Source organism: Camelina sativa, chromosome 6, assembly GCF_030686135.1.
Source record: "Camelina sativa cultivar CO46 ecotype springtype chromosome 6, ASM3068613v1".
In the NCBI taxonomy this organism is placed as follows: domain Eukaryota; kingdom Viridiplantae; phylum Streptophyta; class Magnoliopsida; order Brassicales; family Brassicaceae; genus Camelina; species Camelina sativa.
The window spans coordinates 21,275,948-21,292,991 of record NC_141885.1 but is presented as its reverse complement, the minus strand read 5'-3'; the positions used below and the strand labels follow the sequence as shown (position 1 = coordinate 21,292,991).

The following is a 17,044-nucleotide window of genomic DNA, read 5'->3' as shown; positions in this document are numbered from 1 at the left end:
TCAATAAATTTTTCTAAACTTTGAACTTCGCAACATTTATCATTTTCACCTAATAAACTATTGGCATCTAACAATAGCCAAGATTATAAATTAAGAAAATTCTATAAAAATGTAAATTATAACAAAAAATATTTTACTTTTTAATATAAATTTTCAAAACTATAAAAATATTTCACAAATTAATAAATTAATTTATGGATAAATTAAAACTTCTATAAGTTAATAAGATTAATTAATTTATAGAGGTTTTACTGTATTATAAAAGATCACGTGTACCAGGTTTTAATGATGTTGCGCTACCGCCGTTGGATCTGTATTAGTATGAACATGGATAATATACACCGTCGATTGCTTTTCGAGATCAAATATACACTGTTGATGATTTTCAGATGCAGACTAAGAGAATCATACGTGGACTCTACCGCACTAGATAATTTAGAATTTTTTAGACTCAGCTACGTTGAACATAAGAGCGAAGACTACTACTAATTAACAACAATCCCAAAGTAAAAATCATCGAACGGAGATGGCGGTTGGATTGGGAAACGAGACGGCGGCGTCGGGTGAATGTGGCGACATACTGAAGGCACGTACGGACAAGAGAGAGTATCGGAGGATTGTACTAAAAAATTCGCTAGAGGTGTTGTTAATCAGCGACCCAGAGACTGACAAGGTTAGCTCTCGATTTTTCACTGTTTTGATTTTTGATTCTAAATATTATAGCTGAATATTTCTTCTATGTTTGCCTGCTTCTCGTACTCGTAGTGTGCTGCTTCAATGAACGTTAGCGTCGGATCGTTCTCGGACCCAGAAGGATTGGAAGGGCTAGCTCATTTCCTTGGTACTTCTATATTCGTTATAATTATAGCAGGATTCAATCACTGAGCCTGGGTCTATTCTGTATTTATTAACCCTTTCCTGTTAATTAAAAGTCGAATTTAGTGTGGATTTAGATGGCCATGGGGTGGTGAATAACTTCAGCTCTTTTTATTGTTTTGGTGGTGGGATTCAGAGCATATGCTATTTTATGCTAGTGAAAAATATCCAGAAGAAGATAGCTATTCCAAGTACATCACAGAGGTAACCTTCTTTTCTTATCTGTCTTGTCTCTGTATTATAATTTTGCTCATTATTATTATTTAGATAAAGATAAATTGGAATGTGCTTATTGGAATTTATCTGTTTGTAGCATGGAGGGAGCACAAATGCTTATACATCCACTGAAGATACTAACTACCATTTCGATATCAACACTGATTCTTTTGATGAAGCTTTGGATAGGTTGACTTGGATTTGCTTTTCTCTCTTGCTTACTAATGTTATCTGATTTGCCTTTTGAATATGTCGGCTTGTTATGTTATTTGCCTTACTAGGTTCGCACAGTTCTTTATCAAGCCATTGATGTCAGCTGATGCCACCATGAGGGAGATCAAGGCTGTCGACTCTGGTTTGCTTTTGACTTTCTTGATATTTTCCCTGTTGAATTTTATTAAGATATATAACAAATTCTAACAAGTTCCCTCTCATCCAGAGCATCAGAAAAACTTGTTGTCAGATTCTTGGCGTTTGGGCCAGGTATTGACCCCTTCTCTCAACAACATATACCGTACTATATCTATTGATCTAGTTATTATTGGCACCGAAGAATGTATTTCACTGGTTTTTCTTTGAACTTGTAGTACTTAATATCTAAGCCCTTCATATTGATTGCCCACAAGTCTGTTGATGTGTATATGTTGCATCTAACTTGAGTTTTGTCTTCCTTATTGCAGTTACAGAAGCATCTAAGTAGAGAAGACCATCCATATCACAAATTTAACACAGGTTTATGTTCTACTTGTTCTTAACTGGTGTTCTGATGCATAGGAAACGTCACTGGTCCTTCCCAACTTTTTTCTTTATCGTACTTAGAAAGTCATAATCTTGCGTAGGGAATATGGATACACTTCATGGACGACCAGAAGCAAAGGGAGTGAATACAAGAAGTGAACTAATGAAATTCTATGAAGAACACTATTCTGCCAACATCATGCATCTGGTTGTTTATGGCAAGGGTAGGTTTTGAAGCTAACCCATACTCGATTTTTTTTTTTTTTGGTGAAGTTTCAGAAAACAAAACTATTTAGTATATATACCATTTATACATCTCTTTGCTCTGCATGTCTTCAGAAAACCTTGATAAAACTCAAGGTCTAGTGGAAGAGTTATTCCAGGATGTTCGAAACACCAACAAGGATATTCCTAGATTTCCTGGTCAGCCGTGTACTCTAGACCATTTGCAGGTTTTTGTTCCTTACTTTAGCTTTAGCATTTACAAGAAACGAAGATGAATTCATGTTAGAACGTTTCTGAGGTGGTATCTTCTGCGGTGATTGTTTCCATTGGTTTTAGGTACTTGTGAAGGTTGTTCCAATAATGCAGGGTCATGAGCTTAGTGTTATATGGCCTGTGACTCCTAGTATCTATCATTATCAAGAGGCACCATGCAGGTATATTGGTGATCTTATTGGTCATGAAGGTGAAGGAAGTTTGTTTCATGCCTTAAAAATCTTGGGTAGGTTTTCTTTAGGACCAAATTAATAAACTCTTTAGCACTTTCTATCTTAAAGAGGTAACAAACTTCAAAGTAGGCTTCAGATCTCTAATTGTTGTCTTCCAACTTATATCTTAATTTTCTTAAAGAATAAGCTGTTGCTGCTAATAGTGACTGACGAGAAGTTAAAAATTAATTTTTCCTCTGTATTAATTTTGAAGGTGTTTCTTGCTTGATCTTAATTCTCCTTGTTTTTATCCACAGGTTGGGCAACAGGACTGTATGCTGGCGAAGCAGACTGGAGTATGGAATATTCTTTCTTCAATGTTTCGATTGATCTTACTGATGCTGGCCACGGTGGGTTTCTGTATTCGTCTTTGTTTTATGTTATGCTGACCACGGAAGCTCGCAACAATCTTTCTTATGTTGAATAGATGGTATCGGTGTGCTTGATGTTTTAGTCAGAACCTGATATTATCTGGATTTGGTTGGATTTTGTTTCTTGATTGGTATACAGAGCACATGCAAGATATTTTAGGGTTGTTGTTTAAACAAATTAAAGTCTTACAACAGTCTGGTGTTTCCCAGTGGATTTTCGATGAGGTATTGGTATTATCAAGCTGTATGATCTATTTTTCCACCTTTTGTGTTATTGTCTGATTTTAATCTGGCCAGTATTCCTACTGATTTATGTCTTGAAAGAGCCTGATACATCTGTTATTGTTGTTGTCTTGTTGAAGCTCTCAGCTATCTGTGAGGCAGAATTTCATTATCAAGCCAAAATAGACCCAATTTCTTATGTAGTGGATATTTCATCAAACATGACGGTAATTATATTCTTCAGCAGTTCAATCGACTTCTCATACTTTTTCCTATCGTTTAGCTTTTTGTATACCTACTTCTGCTATATTTATAGACGTAGTCTTACGATGAACAAGAAGTATAGTAGATGCTCACCTCTCACAGTCTCATAAAGCATTAGTAGATTACCCATATGAAGTTTGATCGTTATGACTGAAGTTTGGAAACCCATTTGTGGCTGAATATTTCACTTCTTTGTTTTTTTTCTTTAATCTTCCGTGTCCTTTTGCAATTATCCTTCAGATATACCCAGCCAAGCATTGGCTGGTTGGATCATCACTGCCTTCGAAATTCAATCCAGCTATCATACAAAAAGTTCTTGATGAGCTTTCTCCCAATAATGTTAGGTAAGCCTCTGTTCCTGTAATGTATTATTTTTCCTTGGTGCGTACTATCCTCTAAATGTCTTATAAACTCGTAGGTTTTCACCAACCAAATTTTGTATATTTTGAGAAAGCTGAGGACGGTGCTAAATAAATGTTTTTATTGCTATCGACCATATGATTTCTTTAAGGCAAAAATTTACATTAGCTTTTTGGCGGTTTATTTTAAGAATCCCTCAGTCCCCAATGTGTCATAGTCATGTTCATAAAATTTACATGTAGTTCAAGCTCGTTGTGTCGTAGAATCTAATGCCATTATATTTGTAGAATCTTTTGGGAATCAAATAAATTTGAAGGACAAACTGACAAGGTTGAGCCATGGTATAACACTGCGTATTCTCTTGAGAAGATAACCAAATTCGCCATTCAGGTTGGCTTATGATTTGATAATTTCCTGAAGATCTGCTTATACTTGTATATTTATTTTTCCTCTGCTCGAATTTATATTCTGTTTGATTCAATATTTTTCTCTTACTCTGGAAGAAGTTCAATTTTGGTTGGTGCTTAACACAAACAGGAGTGGGTGCAGTCTGCCCCTGATGTAAACCTGCTTCAGCCAACACCTAATGTATTCATTCCTACAGACTTTTCATTAAAGGATTTTAAGGATAAGGTTCAGTTCCATCACTTTAGTTACAATTTACAACTGTCTTTTAGAGTTTATAATGTATGAAGCAGTAATCGTATGTCACGTAATCTGAACAGGACATCTTTCCTGTTTTATTGAGAAAGACATCATTCTCAAGATTGTGGTATAAGCCTGATACAAAGTTCTTCAGACCAAAGGCATATGTTAAGATGGATTTCAACTGCCCCCTTGCAGTTAGCTCTCCCGACGCTGCGGTTCTTTCAAATATTTTTGTTTGGTTGCTGGAGGACTATTTGAATGAATATGGTAAGATTTGGTAGATAGACCTCTTTCGTTTATTTCTCTTTCAACTACGGGTTTATCGTGATATTTATCAAGAAATTTGTATGATAAATATGTGGAAAGGAATTTTTATTGTAGTTCTCATCAATCTTTACTTTGATGTCTCAGCTTATTATGCTCAAAGTGCTGGTCTTGACTATGGATTAAGAATTTCGGACAATGGTTTTGAGGTGGGTTTGTACAAGGACACTGACGTTTCCTTGTGTATTTTGCTCAATAAATTTTATGTTTTGACTTACAGTTTCTCATTTCCAGTTGTCTCTTGTTGGCTTTAATCACAAATTGAGGATCTTGCTGGAAGCAGTCATTCAAAAGATAGCAAGATTCGAAGTTAAATCTGACAGGTTTTCTGTTATCAAGGTAACCCTTGTTATTATACTTCGTCCCTCTTTCCAAATTATTACGACTCTCCTTTTAAGGGCTGTACGTGGTAAGATATTGACAATCAGCCCTGTGAACAGATTTACCGAATACATGTTTTCTGCTTCCCTGTCCTGTAATAGGAAACAGTCACAAAGGCATACCAAAATTACAAATTTCAACAACCATATGAACAAGCAACGTATTACTGCTCACTAGTATTAGAAGATAAGAGTTGGCCTTGGACAGAGGAACTTGATGCTCTTTCTCATTTGGAAGCTGAAGACTTGGCTAAGTTCGTTCCAGTGCTGCTATCAAGGACATTTGTTGAATGCTATATAGCAGGTATCAACATTATCCCCTGCTGTATGATTGTACTTGGTCTCTAACCCGTTCTTTTCTTATAGCGGTTGTGGTGTCTTATTTCAGGAAATGTTGAGAAGGATGAAGCTGAATCAATGGCCAAGCATATTGAAGATGTTCTTTTTACCGATCCAAAACCTATTTGTCGTCCGTTATTTCCATCCCAGTTCCTGACAAATAGGGTTACAGAGCTCAGAACAGGAAGAAAATACTTTTACCATCATGAAGGTTCAAACTCCAGTGATGAGAATTCTGCTCTAGTGCATTATATTCAGGTATAGTTGTGAGTTGTGACAGTGTCACAGTGACACGATAAGTCGATAACCATCGAAATAAGCGGCATCACTGAGCAGTTTTTTGCATGTCTTATAAAGCTTTTCTTGTAAATCTTGGTATTTAGACTCTTTTTGAGTTTTTTCCTTCTAATTGACCTTCGTGTTCTTGCTAACGGAAATTGGTTTACCACAAACAGGTTCATCAAGATGAATATTCCATGAATAGTAAACTTCAGCTTTTCGAGCTAATTGCAAAGCAAGCCACATTTCACCAGCTTAGAACAATTGAGCAACTTGGCTACATGACTTCACTTTCTCTGAGGTACATAGGAGTTTCTCGAGTGTTTGAATATTTACTGAGTTGTGTTTGATGCATACCCTCTTGTCTGCAATACAGCAACGATTCTGGCGTCTATGGTGTTCAGTTCATTATTCAGTCTTCAGTTAAGGTACCAACTTGCATTGCCTCTCTACCACTCAGAATTTGGATAGTTAATGCAGATCTGTTTAACTTCCTTTAAGTTTATCGTTAATAGGGTCCTGGACATATTGATTCGAGGATTGAGTCTCTACTCAAGGACCTTGAGAGTAAACTTTACAATATGAGCGATGAAGAATTCAAGGTAAGTTGTGACACAAGCAGGTACTATAGATTATATCTGCTTTACTTGAGTCAAACATTGATGCGCTAATTGACATGACTTTCTCTTCAGAGCAATGTAACAACTTTGATAGACATGAAGCTCGAAAAAGACAAGAATTTGGATGAGGAATCCTGGTTTTACTGGGCAGAGATTCAAACTGGGACACTCAAATTCAACCGCATAGATGCAGAGGTAATCTCTTCCTTTTCAACTTCTTAGCAATATTAAGAACCCTTGTACTTGCATGGTCAGTCTTCTTCGAACAAGTGTTGATACAAGCGATCGATCGAATGAGTTGTGGTTTGGTCTATGGTTAGGTGGCTGCACTGAGAGAGCTAAAGAAGGACGAGTTGATAGATTTCTTTGACGAATACATAAAGGTTGACGCACCAAATAAGAAATCCTTGAGCATATGCGTATATGGAAACCAGCATTTGAAGGAAATTGGATCTGACAAAGACAAAATCCGATCACCACTGATAGAAATCGAAGACATTGTTGGTTTCAGAAAGTCTCAACCTCTTTACGGGTCGTTGAAACTTTGAGGAGGTACCCAACTCTTTTTCAGAGATTTATATACAAGTACAACAAACAGAGACATATGCCAAAGCGCATCAGTAGAGTAAGTCATATTTAAAGCTAACATTTGGATCCAAAGTTAGTGATGTTAAAATGGGACTACCCTGTCCATTTAGACCCTGTCCATTTAAGCCTTGCCCGTTTTGAACCCGTTTATACCCTGCCCATTTATTTGGCTCGTTTATACCCTCACCATGAAAAGCTTTTCATTCTTAGGATAGAGAAGAAGATTGTGTTGGCATAGTAGCAAAAGTCCTATCACATAGAACAACAACTGTTTAATCAAAATACAATAACATCATCTTCTAAAGGCATATTCCACTCAGAATCAATCTTGAGTTAGCATCATCTTCAAATACTTACTTACCTAAAACCCAATACTCAGAATCACGATTCAGAAACATCTTAAGCACCCACCAAATCTTAAAATCCATACTCATCAAAACCCATCTGAATCTCCTGATCTTGAACATTCTGTTGTGCCAATGTCATCGTTGGTCTCTATGTTACCTGTTAAAGATGTGAATTAAAGTCACTTATTAAGGAAAATAGTTTTATGTAAAAGTTAAGAGTTTACTCGTTTAGTTACCTTCATAATCTGCATAACCACGTAACCAATTACGGGTACAGAGCAAAGCTTGAACATTCTTTGGAAGCAAACGGTTTCTGTAAGGAGTTATGACCCGAGATCCAATACTAAAGGCTGATTCAGATGCTACCGTGGTGATGGGAATGCTTAGTATTTCACAAGCCATAGAGGCTAATTCCCCAAGTCGATGCTGGTTGTCCTTCTAAAAGGACAAAACATCCAATTTTGGAAAAGACTTTCTCTCCAATCTTGGCTTTTCTAAATAGATATCCAGATGTGTCTTTGTCTTGCCTACTCCAACTCCGATGCTTTTTTCAAGCTCAAAAAGATCCTATAGAAAAGAATCAACACAAGCAACATAAACAACAAAAGCAACATAAGCAACACAAGCAACATAAACAACAAAAGCAACATTCTTACATTGTCATAATCGTCATCAAGTGGAGATTCATTGATCCAATCATGCGGATTTGGAGTTATATAAACACCTGAAGAACATGTCCTAGACTTAGCCTTATAATCTTCATAGAGTATCTCCAAATTGTCTTTAAGCTTTTTGATTTTCGATGCAGAAGTAGTTGGATCAACTCTTTCATAAGCTACTTCAAGCATTTGCAGTTTCATTCTTGGGTCTAAAACAGCTCCTTCATAAGCTACTTCAAGCATTTGCAGTTTCATTCTTGGGTCTAAAACAGCTCCCATTGCCAAAATAAGACTATAATCCTCCCAATACTTCGTAAACATAATCTGCATATCCTGAGCCAGTTTTGCCACATCTTCATCATCACAAGATGCAAATTTCCTCAGCAACAGTTCAATTCTCCACCCTTGTGTAAAATAGACATTAGAAGTAGGATACTTAGAACCTGAAAAGTGTGTGGTGATATCACTAAACGGCTTCAACAACTCACAGATTTTCTCTCCACGATTCCATTCATCATCAGAAGGCAAAATCTTGTAATTGCTGTCAAACCACTTCAAGCTGACAAATGCTTCCTTAAACTTCAAAGCTCTTACAAGCATGGACCAAAGTCATGGAAAATTCAAAAGTAATATTATAAAGATGATACTTGGCGTCATATATACACACTTATTTGGTGAAAGTTTATGACATAGTTATTCAAGATATTCATCTAGCATATATAGAATTTTCTTAGTTATATCATATTCAACTACTATTTAGGTCCCAATTTTATAAATTTCTAACAAAAAAAAAAAAAAAAAGATAAATCAACGGTGGGGTTGACAACTTGGCATTGAATCATTGACCAATAGTTTCGTTGCCCCTTGGTACCCTTATTAATTGGGGGAAAATACACCGTTGATAATAATAGTTAGACGTAGACTCTAACCAAACCACACAGTGGATAATGACACTAGATTACAGACAAAGAGGAAAGACCTTGGACCATAACATAAATAGACTTAATACTCTAATACTAGTGAAGAATCTAACTATCACAAGTAATCGCCGTAGGATCTGTACTACTTGGGAAAACATACACCGTTGATATTTTTAATCATCATACGTAGACTGTAGCACAGTAGATAACTGAAATAAAAGAAAGACGTTAGACAGAGACATTAGAAGAGCGAAGAAAGAAGACTAATAATTAAAAGTCTACAAACAATCCCAAAAGAAATCGAAAGGTTGATGATGGCCACGCCCACGGCGACGGCGGATGGAGGTGACGAGATACTGAAGGCACGTACGGACACGAGAGAATATCGGAGGATTGTACTTAAGAATTCGCTGGAAGTGTTGTTAATCAGCGATCCAGATACTGACAAAGTAAGCTCTAAGATTATTCAACTGTTCTACTTTTACCGATTGGAAAAGAAAAATTCTGAAGATTAATTTTTATATCGGTGCTCGCGTAGTGTGCTGCTTCGATGAACGTTAGCGTCGGATCGTTCTCGGACCCAGAAGGATTGGAAGGCCTAGCTCATTTCCTTGGTACTTTTTTTGATTCCCAGTTTTTGTTTTATCTTCTTCTAAGTAGTCAAATTCGTTTAATGATAGAGTCACTTCTTTAATTATCAGAGCATATGCTATTTTATGCAAGTGAAAAATTCCCTGAGGAGAATGGTTTGTTCAAGTATGTCATTGAGGTAATGTTGTTCTTCTCTGGAATACAAAATTGATGTTACTTCTTGAATATTGAGATGATGCTCTTCTATATATTCTAAAGCGTTTATTGGATTCTGTTTTTTTTTTTCTTGTTTGTAGCATGGAGGGAGATCAAATGCTTATACAACTACTGAAGATACAAATTACCATTTCGATATCAACACAGATTGTTTTGATGAAGCTTTGGACAGGTTGACTTGCTTTAATTTTGCTTCTTTATTTGTTTTCTATCTATCTCGCTTACTAATAATGTTATCTGATCTGCCTTTTGATTGTGTAACCAGGTTTGCACAGTTCTTTATCAAACCACTGATGTCTGCTGATGCCACCATGAGAGAGATCAAGGCTGTCGACTCTGGTTAGCCTTTTATCACTTTCTTGATACCTCTCCCGTTGAAATTTGTTGGATATAACATATTCTAACATGTTCTCTCTCATCCAGAGCATCAGAAAAATCTGTTGTCTGATTCTAGGCGAATGCGCCAGGTATTATCCCTTGCTCTCAAGGATGATTATTGTATTACATCAATCCATTTTGTTATTAATTACTGTACTACTTATATATATATCTAAGCCCTGCAAATTTTACAACCCACAAGTATTTAGCATCTCACTTGAGTTTTGTCTTCCTTTTTCGTTGACACAGGTACAGAAGCATTTAAGTAGAACAGACCATCCATATCACAAATTTGCCTCAGGTTCATGTTCGACCTATTTTTTAAGGATTGGTGTTGGCTGGCGTTCATAAGAAAAGTTAGTGGTCGTTTCCTATTTTTTCTCTCCTGCTAAGAAAGTTATAATTTTGCTTAGGTAGCATGGATACTCTTCATGTACAACCCGAAGCAAAAGGAATAGATATAAGGAGTAAGCTGATTAAATTCTATGATGAACACTATTCTGCCAACATCATGCGTTTGGTTGTTTATGCAAAGGGTCGGTTTTGGAGCTAACCCAATACTCAAAATCTCTTTTATTTTCAGAACACAGAAGTATAGTATTAACATATATGACATTTATACATCTCTTTCCTCTGGATGTCTTCAGAAAACCTTGATAAAACTCAAGGTCTAGTGGAAGAGTTATTCCAGGATATTCGAAACACGGACAAGGGTATTCCTAGATTTCCTGGCCAGCCGTGTACTCTAGACCATTTGCAGGTTTTGTTCCTTATTTCAGTGATAGCATTTATGCCAGACGAAGATATATTCATGTTTAAATGTTGCTAAGGTGTGATGGTGTTTTTTTTCATTGGTTTTAGATTCTTGTGAAGCTTGTTCCCATAAGGCAGGGACATGAGCTTATTGTTTCATGGCCTGTAACTCCTAACATTCTCCATTATGAAGAAGGACCATGCAAGTACATTGGCCATCTAATTGGTCACGAAGGCGAAGGGAGTTTGTTTCATGCCTTAAAAATCTTGGGTAGGTTTTCTTAAGGGTCAAACTAATAAATGATTTGGCATGTAATAAATTGAAAAGTTGTTGTAGTCTCCAGCTCTCTCTTTCTGGTTATCATTCTTTACTTTTTTTTGGAGGATAAGTTACGTTGTTTCGGCTGTCGGCTGATTGTCACGAGAAATCATAAAGATTAGTTGTTTCCTGGAATAACGTTTTTGGAGTATGAGTTGTTTCCCCTGTATTAGTCGCTGTGAATATTACAGAGCACTTATTTACATTGCCTCGTAGACAGTTAGAAAAGTGCTTTAGAAAGCTGTTCTTTGTTGTTTCATCTGTAGATGGTAGCTATGAAAAATATTTCCTATCTTGGTGTGTCGTATAGGCTACACTAAAAAATGATGGTGTCCTGACTATTTTCCGGAAGAGAGTAATATGGGAGATTTTATTTTATTTTTGTGGAGCTGGCTAGGGAAGTGTTTGTCTCAACTGCTTGTTTACTTCAACTGGTCGTATCAGCAGTGCTGCAATTAGTAATCTTGCCTTATTTTCTTAATACTTCCACAGGTTGGGCAACGAGACTGCATGCTGGTGAAGCATGGTTGAGTATAGAGTATTCATTCTTCAATGTTTCGATAACTCTTACTGATTCTGGCCATGGTGGGTTACTGTATTGTTTCATGTTTTGTTATAACATTCTCGGAAGCTTGTTGTTTTGGTGTCTTCATGTCCTATATTACTTAGTACCTGATATGATCTTTAATTTTTGTATTTTGATTTGTATACAGAGCATATGCAAGATATTATAGGACTGTTGTTCAGACACATTAACCTTATACAACAGTCTGGTGTTTCGCAATGGATTTTCGATGAGGTATTGGTATTATTAAGCTGTACATGACTTCTAGGACTTATGTTTCCAAATTTTTTCTGTTATTGTCTGCTTTTTAATCTGGCTAGTATTCCTATTGATTCAGTGTTCTTACAGAATTTGATACATTTGTCATTGTTGTTATAGCTCTCAGCTATCTGTGAGGCAGAGTTTCATTATCAAGCCAAAATACACCCAATGTCTTATGCAATACGTATATCATCAAACATGACGGTAATATAGTATTTTTCAGCTGTCCAATCTACTTCTCATACTTTTCCTGTCATTTAAGCTTCGTTTGTATCTATATCTATAGTTTGCCTTATACGATGAAAAAAGAGTAGAATAGATGCTTATCTTATACAATCTCATTACTAGATCATACCCATATGAAGTTTGATCTTTGTGTCTGAAGTTCGGCAACTCGGTTTCTTGGTTAAACATTTCACTTTTTGTTTTAATCTTCTGTTATTTATTCCAATTTTGTTTCAGATATACCCAACCAAGCATTGGGTAGTTAAATCATCACTGCCATGGAAATTTAATCCAGCTAGTGTGGAAAAGGTTCTCGATGAGCTTTCTCCCAATAATGTTCGGTAAGTCTCATCTTCTAAACTCATAGGTTTTCATTAAGCTAAATTTTTATTTGTCCCATTTATTCTGACTACGGTGCTAAATGTTTTTATTGCTATCAGCCATATGATCTCTATATTAAGTAGTTTAACAATTGATCTCTATTTTTAGAATCTTTTGGAAATCAAATAAATTTGAAGGTGAAACTGACAAGGTTGAGCCATGGTATAACACTCCTTATTCTCTTGAGAAGATGACTAAATTCACCATTCAGGTTGGGCTTTTGATGTATAGAAGATCCTTCTATACTTGCATGTTTGATTCAGTATTTTTCTATTACTCTGGAGGAAGTTCAGTTTTGATTTGTGATTAACAATTACAGGAGTGGGTGCAGTCTGCTCCTGATGTAAATCTGCAGCTACCAACACCTAATATCTACATTCCTACGGATTTTTCATTGAAGGATGTTAAGGATAAGGTTCAGTTCCATTACTCTAGTTACAATTTACAAATGTCTTTAAAATGTATGAAGCAGTAATCTTATATCAAGTTCTGGAACAGGACATCTTTCCTGTTTTGTTGAGAAAGACACCATTCTCAAGATTGTGGTATAAGCCTGATACAAAGTTCTTCAGACCAAAGGCCTATGTTAAGATGGATTTCAACTGCCCCCTTGCAGTCAGCTCTCCAGACGCTGCGGTTCTTTCAAATATTTTTGTTTCTTTGCTAGAGGACTATTTGAATGAATATGGTAAGATTTGATACATTAGAACTCGGTTATTTCTCTTTCAGTATAGCCTGTCTACATTCACTATTCAGTTATTTATTACAATAATTCTGCTGGGAGTCCTTGCTTTATACTGCATTTCTTCTAAGGCAAGTTAAAATATGTTTTATTGAAGAACGGGATAAAACTAGAGTTAGGTGATAAGCCTTCCTAGTTTTTGTTATTATATCGGGAAAACTGTTTCATCAACCTGTATACTTCTATGTCTCAGCTTATTATGCTCATGTTGCTGGTCTTCGCTATGGATTAAGTCTTTCTAAAAATGGTTTTGAGGTGGGTTTGTACAAACTTCTGACGTTTTCTTGTGTCTTTTGCTCGACGCCTCGACGAATTGACCATGTTTGACTAACAGTTTCTCATTTACAGCTCTCTCTTGTTGGCTTTAATCACAAAATGAGTATCTTGCTGGAAGCTATCATTCAAAAGATAGCAAAATTCCAAGTGAAACCTGATAGGTTTTCTGTTATCAAGGTGACCTTATTAGCTAGTAGAGATATTATCCAATAAGCATTGTACCAGATTTGCTGAATAATCCATGTTTTCATGCTTCCTTGTTCTATATAATAGGAAACAGTCACAAAGGCATACAAAAATCACAAATTCCGACAACCATATGAACAAGCAATGAGTTACTGCACAATGGTATTACAAGATAACTCTTGGCCTTGGACAGAGAAACTAGATGCTCTTTCTTGTTTGGAAGCTGAAGACTTGGCGAATTTTGTTCCAATGTTGTTATCGAGAACATTTGTTGAGTGCTATATAGCAGGTCTCAACTCATTATCCCTGCTCTATGATATAGTGGTCTTTGGTCTCTAGTTTTTGTTTTTGTGTCAGTCATATAATTAAATAGAAACTCGTTTCAGGAAATGTTGAGAAGAGTGAAGCTGAGTCAATGGTCAAGCATATGGAAGATGTTCTCTTTAATGACCCAAAACCTATCTGTAGTCCGTTATATCCATCCCAGTTCCTGACAAGCAGAGTTGCAGAGCTTGGAACAGGAATGAAATACTTCTACCATCAAGAAGGCTCAAACCCCAGCGATGAAAACTCTGCTCTAGTGCATTACATTCAGGTACACTTGCGACAAGATTGATACATCTTATTGGTCTCATCAACCAGTTTTTGCATGTCTTATAAAGCATTTCTTGTAGATTTTGGTACTTAGACTCATCATGAGTGTAGAAGGTTTCTTCTTTTAGACCTTGGTTTTCTTGCTAACATATATTGGTTCCCCAAGAACAGATTCATCCAGATGAATTTTCCATGAATATCAAACTTCAGCTTTTTAAACTTGTCTCAAAGCAAGCCACTTTTCACCAGCTTAGGACAGTTGAGCAACTCGGTTACATCACTTCTCTTTCTCAAAGGTACATAACTATATTTCTCATACGTTTGAATGCTCCTGAGTTCTCGCTGATACATAAATAATTATGTTTCTGCGACACAGAAACGATTCTGGTGTCTATGGTGTGCAGTTCTATGTTCAGTCTTCAGTAAAGGTACCAAACTGTCTTGCCTCTCTGCCACTCGGACTTTGCATAACCCTTTCTAGTTAATGCATTAATCTCCTTGAGTTTGCTGTTAATAGGGTCCTGGACATATTGATTCAAGGGTCGAGTCACTACTCAAGGATCTTGAGAGTAAACTTTACATGATGAGCGATGAGGAATTTAAGGTGAGAAGGCCCAACCAAATATTGTATATCATATTTTCTTTGCTGGGAACTAAAACATTGTGGTTCAAAGAGACATCCCACTAACTGACGTGATTTGCTAGAGCAATGTAACAGCTTTGATAGACATGAAGCTTGAAAAAGCCAAGAACTTGAACGAGGAATCCCGATTTTACTGGGGAGAGATTCAAAAAGGGACACTTAAATTCAACCGCAAAGATGCAGAGGTAGTAGACAAAACACCTATTTCAACTTCTTCCTATAGCAATCTCTGGATTAAGAGCCTTGTACTTGCATTGAGAGTCTTCTTCAAAGAGATGTTAACACTAAGCTGTTGTGTAAATTATTAGGTGGCTGCACTGAGAGAGCTAAAGAAGGAAGAACTGATAGATTTCTTCGACGGATACATAAAGATTGATGCACCGAAAAAGAAATCGTTGAGTGTTGGCGTATATGGAAACCAACATTTAAAGGAAATGGCATCTGACAAAGACAAAGTTGTATCACCATCCATAGAAATCGAAGACATTGTTGGTTTCAGAAACTCTCAACCTCTTTACGGATCGTTGAGCGGATGTGGACAGCTGAAACTGTGATGAGGTCCCAACACTTCTCAAGGATATACACAAACACTCATATGTGAACAATGTATTTGTTAGAAAACAGAGTCTTATCATCTTAGATAGAACTCTGCATTAATAACGACTGGTTTATATTTCGATGTAATAAGTGATCGAAATCGGTGAGCTGTACATATATTAAAATGGCTGCCTGTTTAAATATCTCACTCTTGAAAATACTCAAGTTAGCTGATCACTTATATTTCTATCAAGCTATTAGGGTTTGAATATGTGAACAGCCTTCCTAGCTGATCATTCATTCTGACTTCTTCGAACAGAAACTGAAAAGTTTGGTTAATGCAGTCTCTCACACAGTTCTAATTTAAAGCACCCCTTCAATATATATATTATTTTTTCTCCAAAAGTGAAATATATTGATTCAGCTAATGTCATTACACAGAGTTTTCAGTAGCCAAATTGGCTTTAATACAGAGCTAGTATAATACAAATTATCAGTACAACTATATTTTGCTAAAGCATTTGCTACACTGTTACATTCCCTCTTTGTAAAGAGAAACGAAGGATGTGGCAAACGTGATCTCCACAATGTAATGTCTTGTAAATGATTTCTTAAAGATGCATTCGCCTGTTGGCCATTCACTAGGTTGATTAAAACTTCACAATCCCCTTCAAATATTATTGTTTAAATATATCCTCTGATCCAGGCTTGTTGTAAAGCTATTCAAAGACTTTTTGTTTCGGCTTCTAATGATGAGCTTGCATAAGATAGTTTTGTCGCGCCCCATACCAAAGCTTCACCTTGATGATTCCTAAATATCCAACCACAAGTTCCTTGCTTAGTTTGATCATCATATCCTGCATCAAAGTTACATTTTATATACGGATGTGATGGGGGTGTCCAAGATTTCCTGCTATCAGTGACGTTATTGTTGGACTCCTTTGGTTGATGTATTTTAATCCAGTCTTTTGTCTCCGATTTTGCAATCAGAACTGTCTTGCTTGCACTTTCGCGGAAGTTGTTAAACACTTGATTGTTTCTTGCTTTCCAAATCCGCCACAATAAGTGAAAAGGAAGGGGGAAAGGAAGGCACCCCTTCAATATCTATATTAACATTTTTGAAGTATATTTTGTGTTATGCCCTTTTAGTTTTGCTTATTTAAATTTTTATTTATAACATTAACTCTTCAAAAGTTTCCAAAAATAACATTACTTTAGATTTTATTTCCTAAATATTTTACATTCCATTTCAACTAAAAAGTTACAGCAAAATCAATATGGAAACACAAAATATGATATATTTAACTACAACTTCTATTGTGTATTGAAAATATTCTATCTATGAATCTTTTGCAAACCAAAAAAAACAACAATTTTATTCCTATTTTGTTTTAAAAAACCTGTGAGTTTTGATTCTTAACGTAAAAAAAACTTCGATTCACATATATTTAAATATTATAATTAATATATATATAAACTTAATAAAATTTTAAAATATTACGAATATGTAAAATTA

At 36.0% G+C, this 17,044-nt stretch overlaps 3 protein-coding genes across 9 annotated transcripts; 2 read left to right on the top strand and 1 right to left on the bottom strand.

Annotated features, from left to right (window-relative positions):
* The first annotated feature begins 398 nt into the window (after window positions 1–398).
* Window positions 399–7,055, top strand: LOC104792037 (insulin-degrading enzyme-like 2). 6 transcript variants are annotated; one of them, XM_010518061.3, is made up of 26 exons: window positions 399–673; window positions 766–841; window positions 1,013–1,080; window positions 1,190–1,281; window positions 1,374–1,447; window positions 1,532–1,575; window positions 1,773–1,824; window positions 1,932–2,054; window positions 2,170–2,282; window positions 2,392–2,554; window positions 2,798–2,890; window positions 3,051–3,136; window positions 3,274–3,360; window positions 3,638–3,741; window positions 4,045–4,147; window positions 4,295–4,390; window positions 4,483–4,672; window positions 4,817–4,878; window positions 4,964–5,068; window positions 5,212–5,413; window positions 5,498–5,706; window positions 5,904–6,028; window positions 6,104–6,155; window positions 6,243–6,329; window positions 6,420–6,542; window positions 6,668–7,055. In XM_010518061.3, the coding sequence occupies exons 1-26, from the start codon at window positions 527–529 to the stop codon at window positions 6,893–6,895; spliced, it is 2,904 nt and encodes a 967-aa protein (XP_010516363.2). In that variant the 5' UTR covers window positions 399–526; the 3' UTR covers window positions 6,896–7,055. The 6 variants fall into 6 exon arrangements, 2 of the variants coding, with proteins under 2 accessions (XP_010516363.2, XP_087310431.1); XR_015559721.1 differs by having other exon boundaries at window positions 429–673; window positions 5,170–5,413; XR_015559723.1 differs by having other exon boundaries at window positions 433–673; window positions 4,264–4,390.
* Window positions 7,056–7,368: 313 nt separating this feature from the next.
* LOC147942878 (zinc finger BED domain-containing protein RICESLEEPER 2-like) lies at window positions 7,369–8,541 on the bottom strand. The gene is made up of 4 exons (XM_087456220.1): window positions 7,939–8,541; window positions 7,814–7,849; window positions 7,519–7,717; window positions 7,369–7,439 (listed from the first exon to the last, which is right to left on the bottom strand). Exons 1-4 carry the CDS (start codon window positions 8,539–8,541, stop codon window positions 7,369–7,371), a joined length of 909 nt encoding a protein of 302 aa, XP_087312346.1.
* Window positions 8,004–15,731, top strand: LOC104792036 (insulin-degrading enzyme-like 2). Of its 2 annotated transcripts, none has more exons than XM_087454304.1 (26): window positions 8,004–9,310; window positions 9,400–9,475; window positions 9,563–9,630; window positions 9,749–9,840; window positions 9,934–10,007; window positions 10,092–10,135; window positions 10,296–10,347; window positions 10,464–10,582; window positions 10,694–10,806; window positions 10,908–11,070; window positions 11,611–11,703; window positions 11,832–11,917; window positions 12,062–12,148; window positions 12,407–12,510; window positions 12,659–12,761; window positions 12,870–12,965; window positions 13,049–13,238; window positions 13,486–13,547; window positions 13,641–13,745; window positions 13,842–14,043; window positions 14,141–14,349; window positions 14,520–14,644; window positions 14,725–14,776; window positions 14,866–14,952; window positions 15,054–15,176; window positions 15,300–15,731. In XM_087454304.1, the coding sequence occupies exons 8-26, from the start codon at window positions 10,465–10,467 to the stop codon at window positions 15,543–15,545; spliced, it is 2,364 nt and encodes a 787-aa protein (XP_087310430.1). In that variant the 5' UTR covers window positions 8,004–9,310; window positions 9,400–9,475; window positions 9,563–9,630; window positions 9,749–9,840; window positions 9,934–10,007; window positions 10,092–10,135; window positions 10,296–10,347; window position 10,464; the 3' UTR covers window positions 15,546–15,731. The 2 variants fall into 2 exon arrangements, with proteins under 2 accessions (XP_087310430.1, XP_087310429.1); XM_087454303.1 differs by having other exon boundaries at window positions 8,292–9,310; window positions 10,460–10,582.
* The last annotated feature ends 1,313 nt before the right edge of the window (window positions 15,732–17,044 follow it).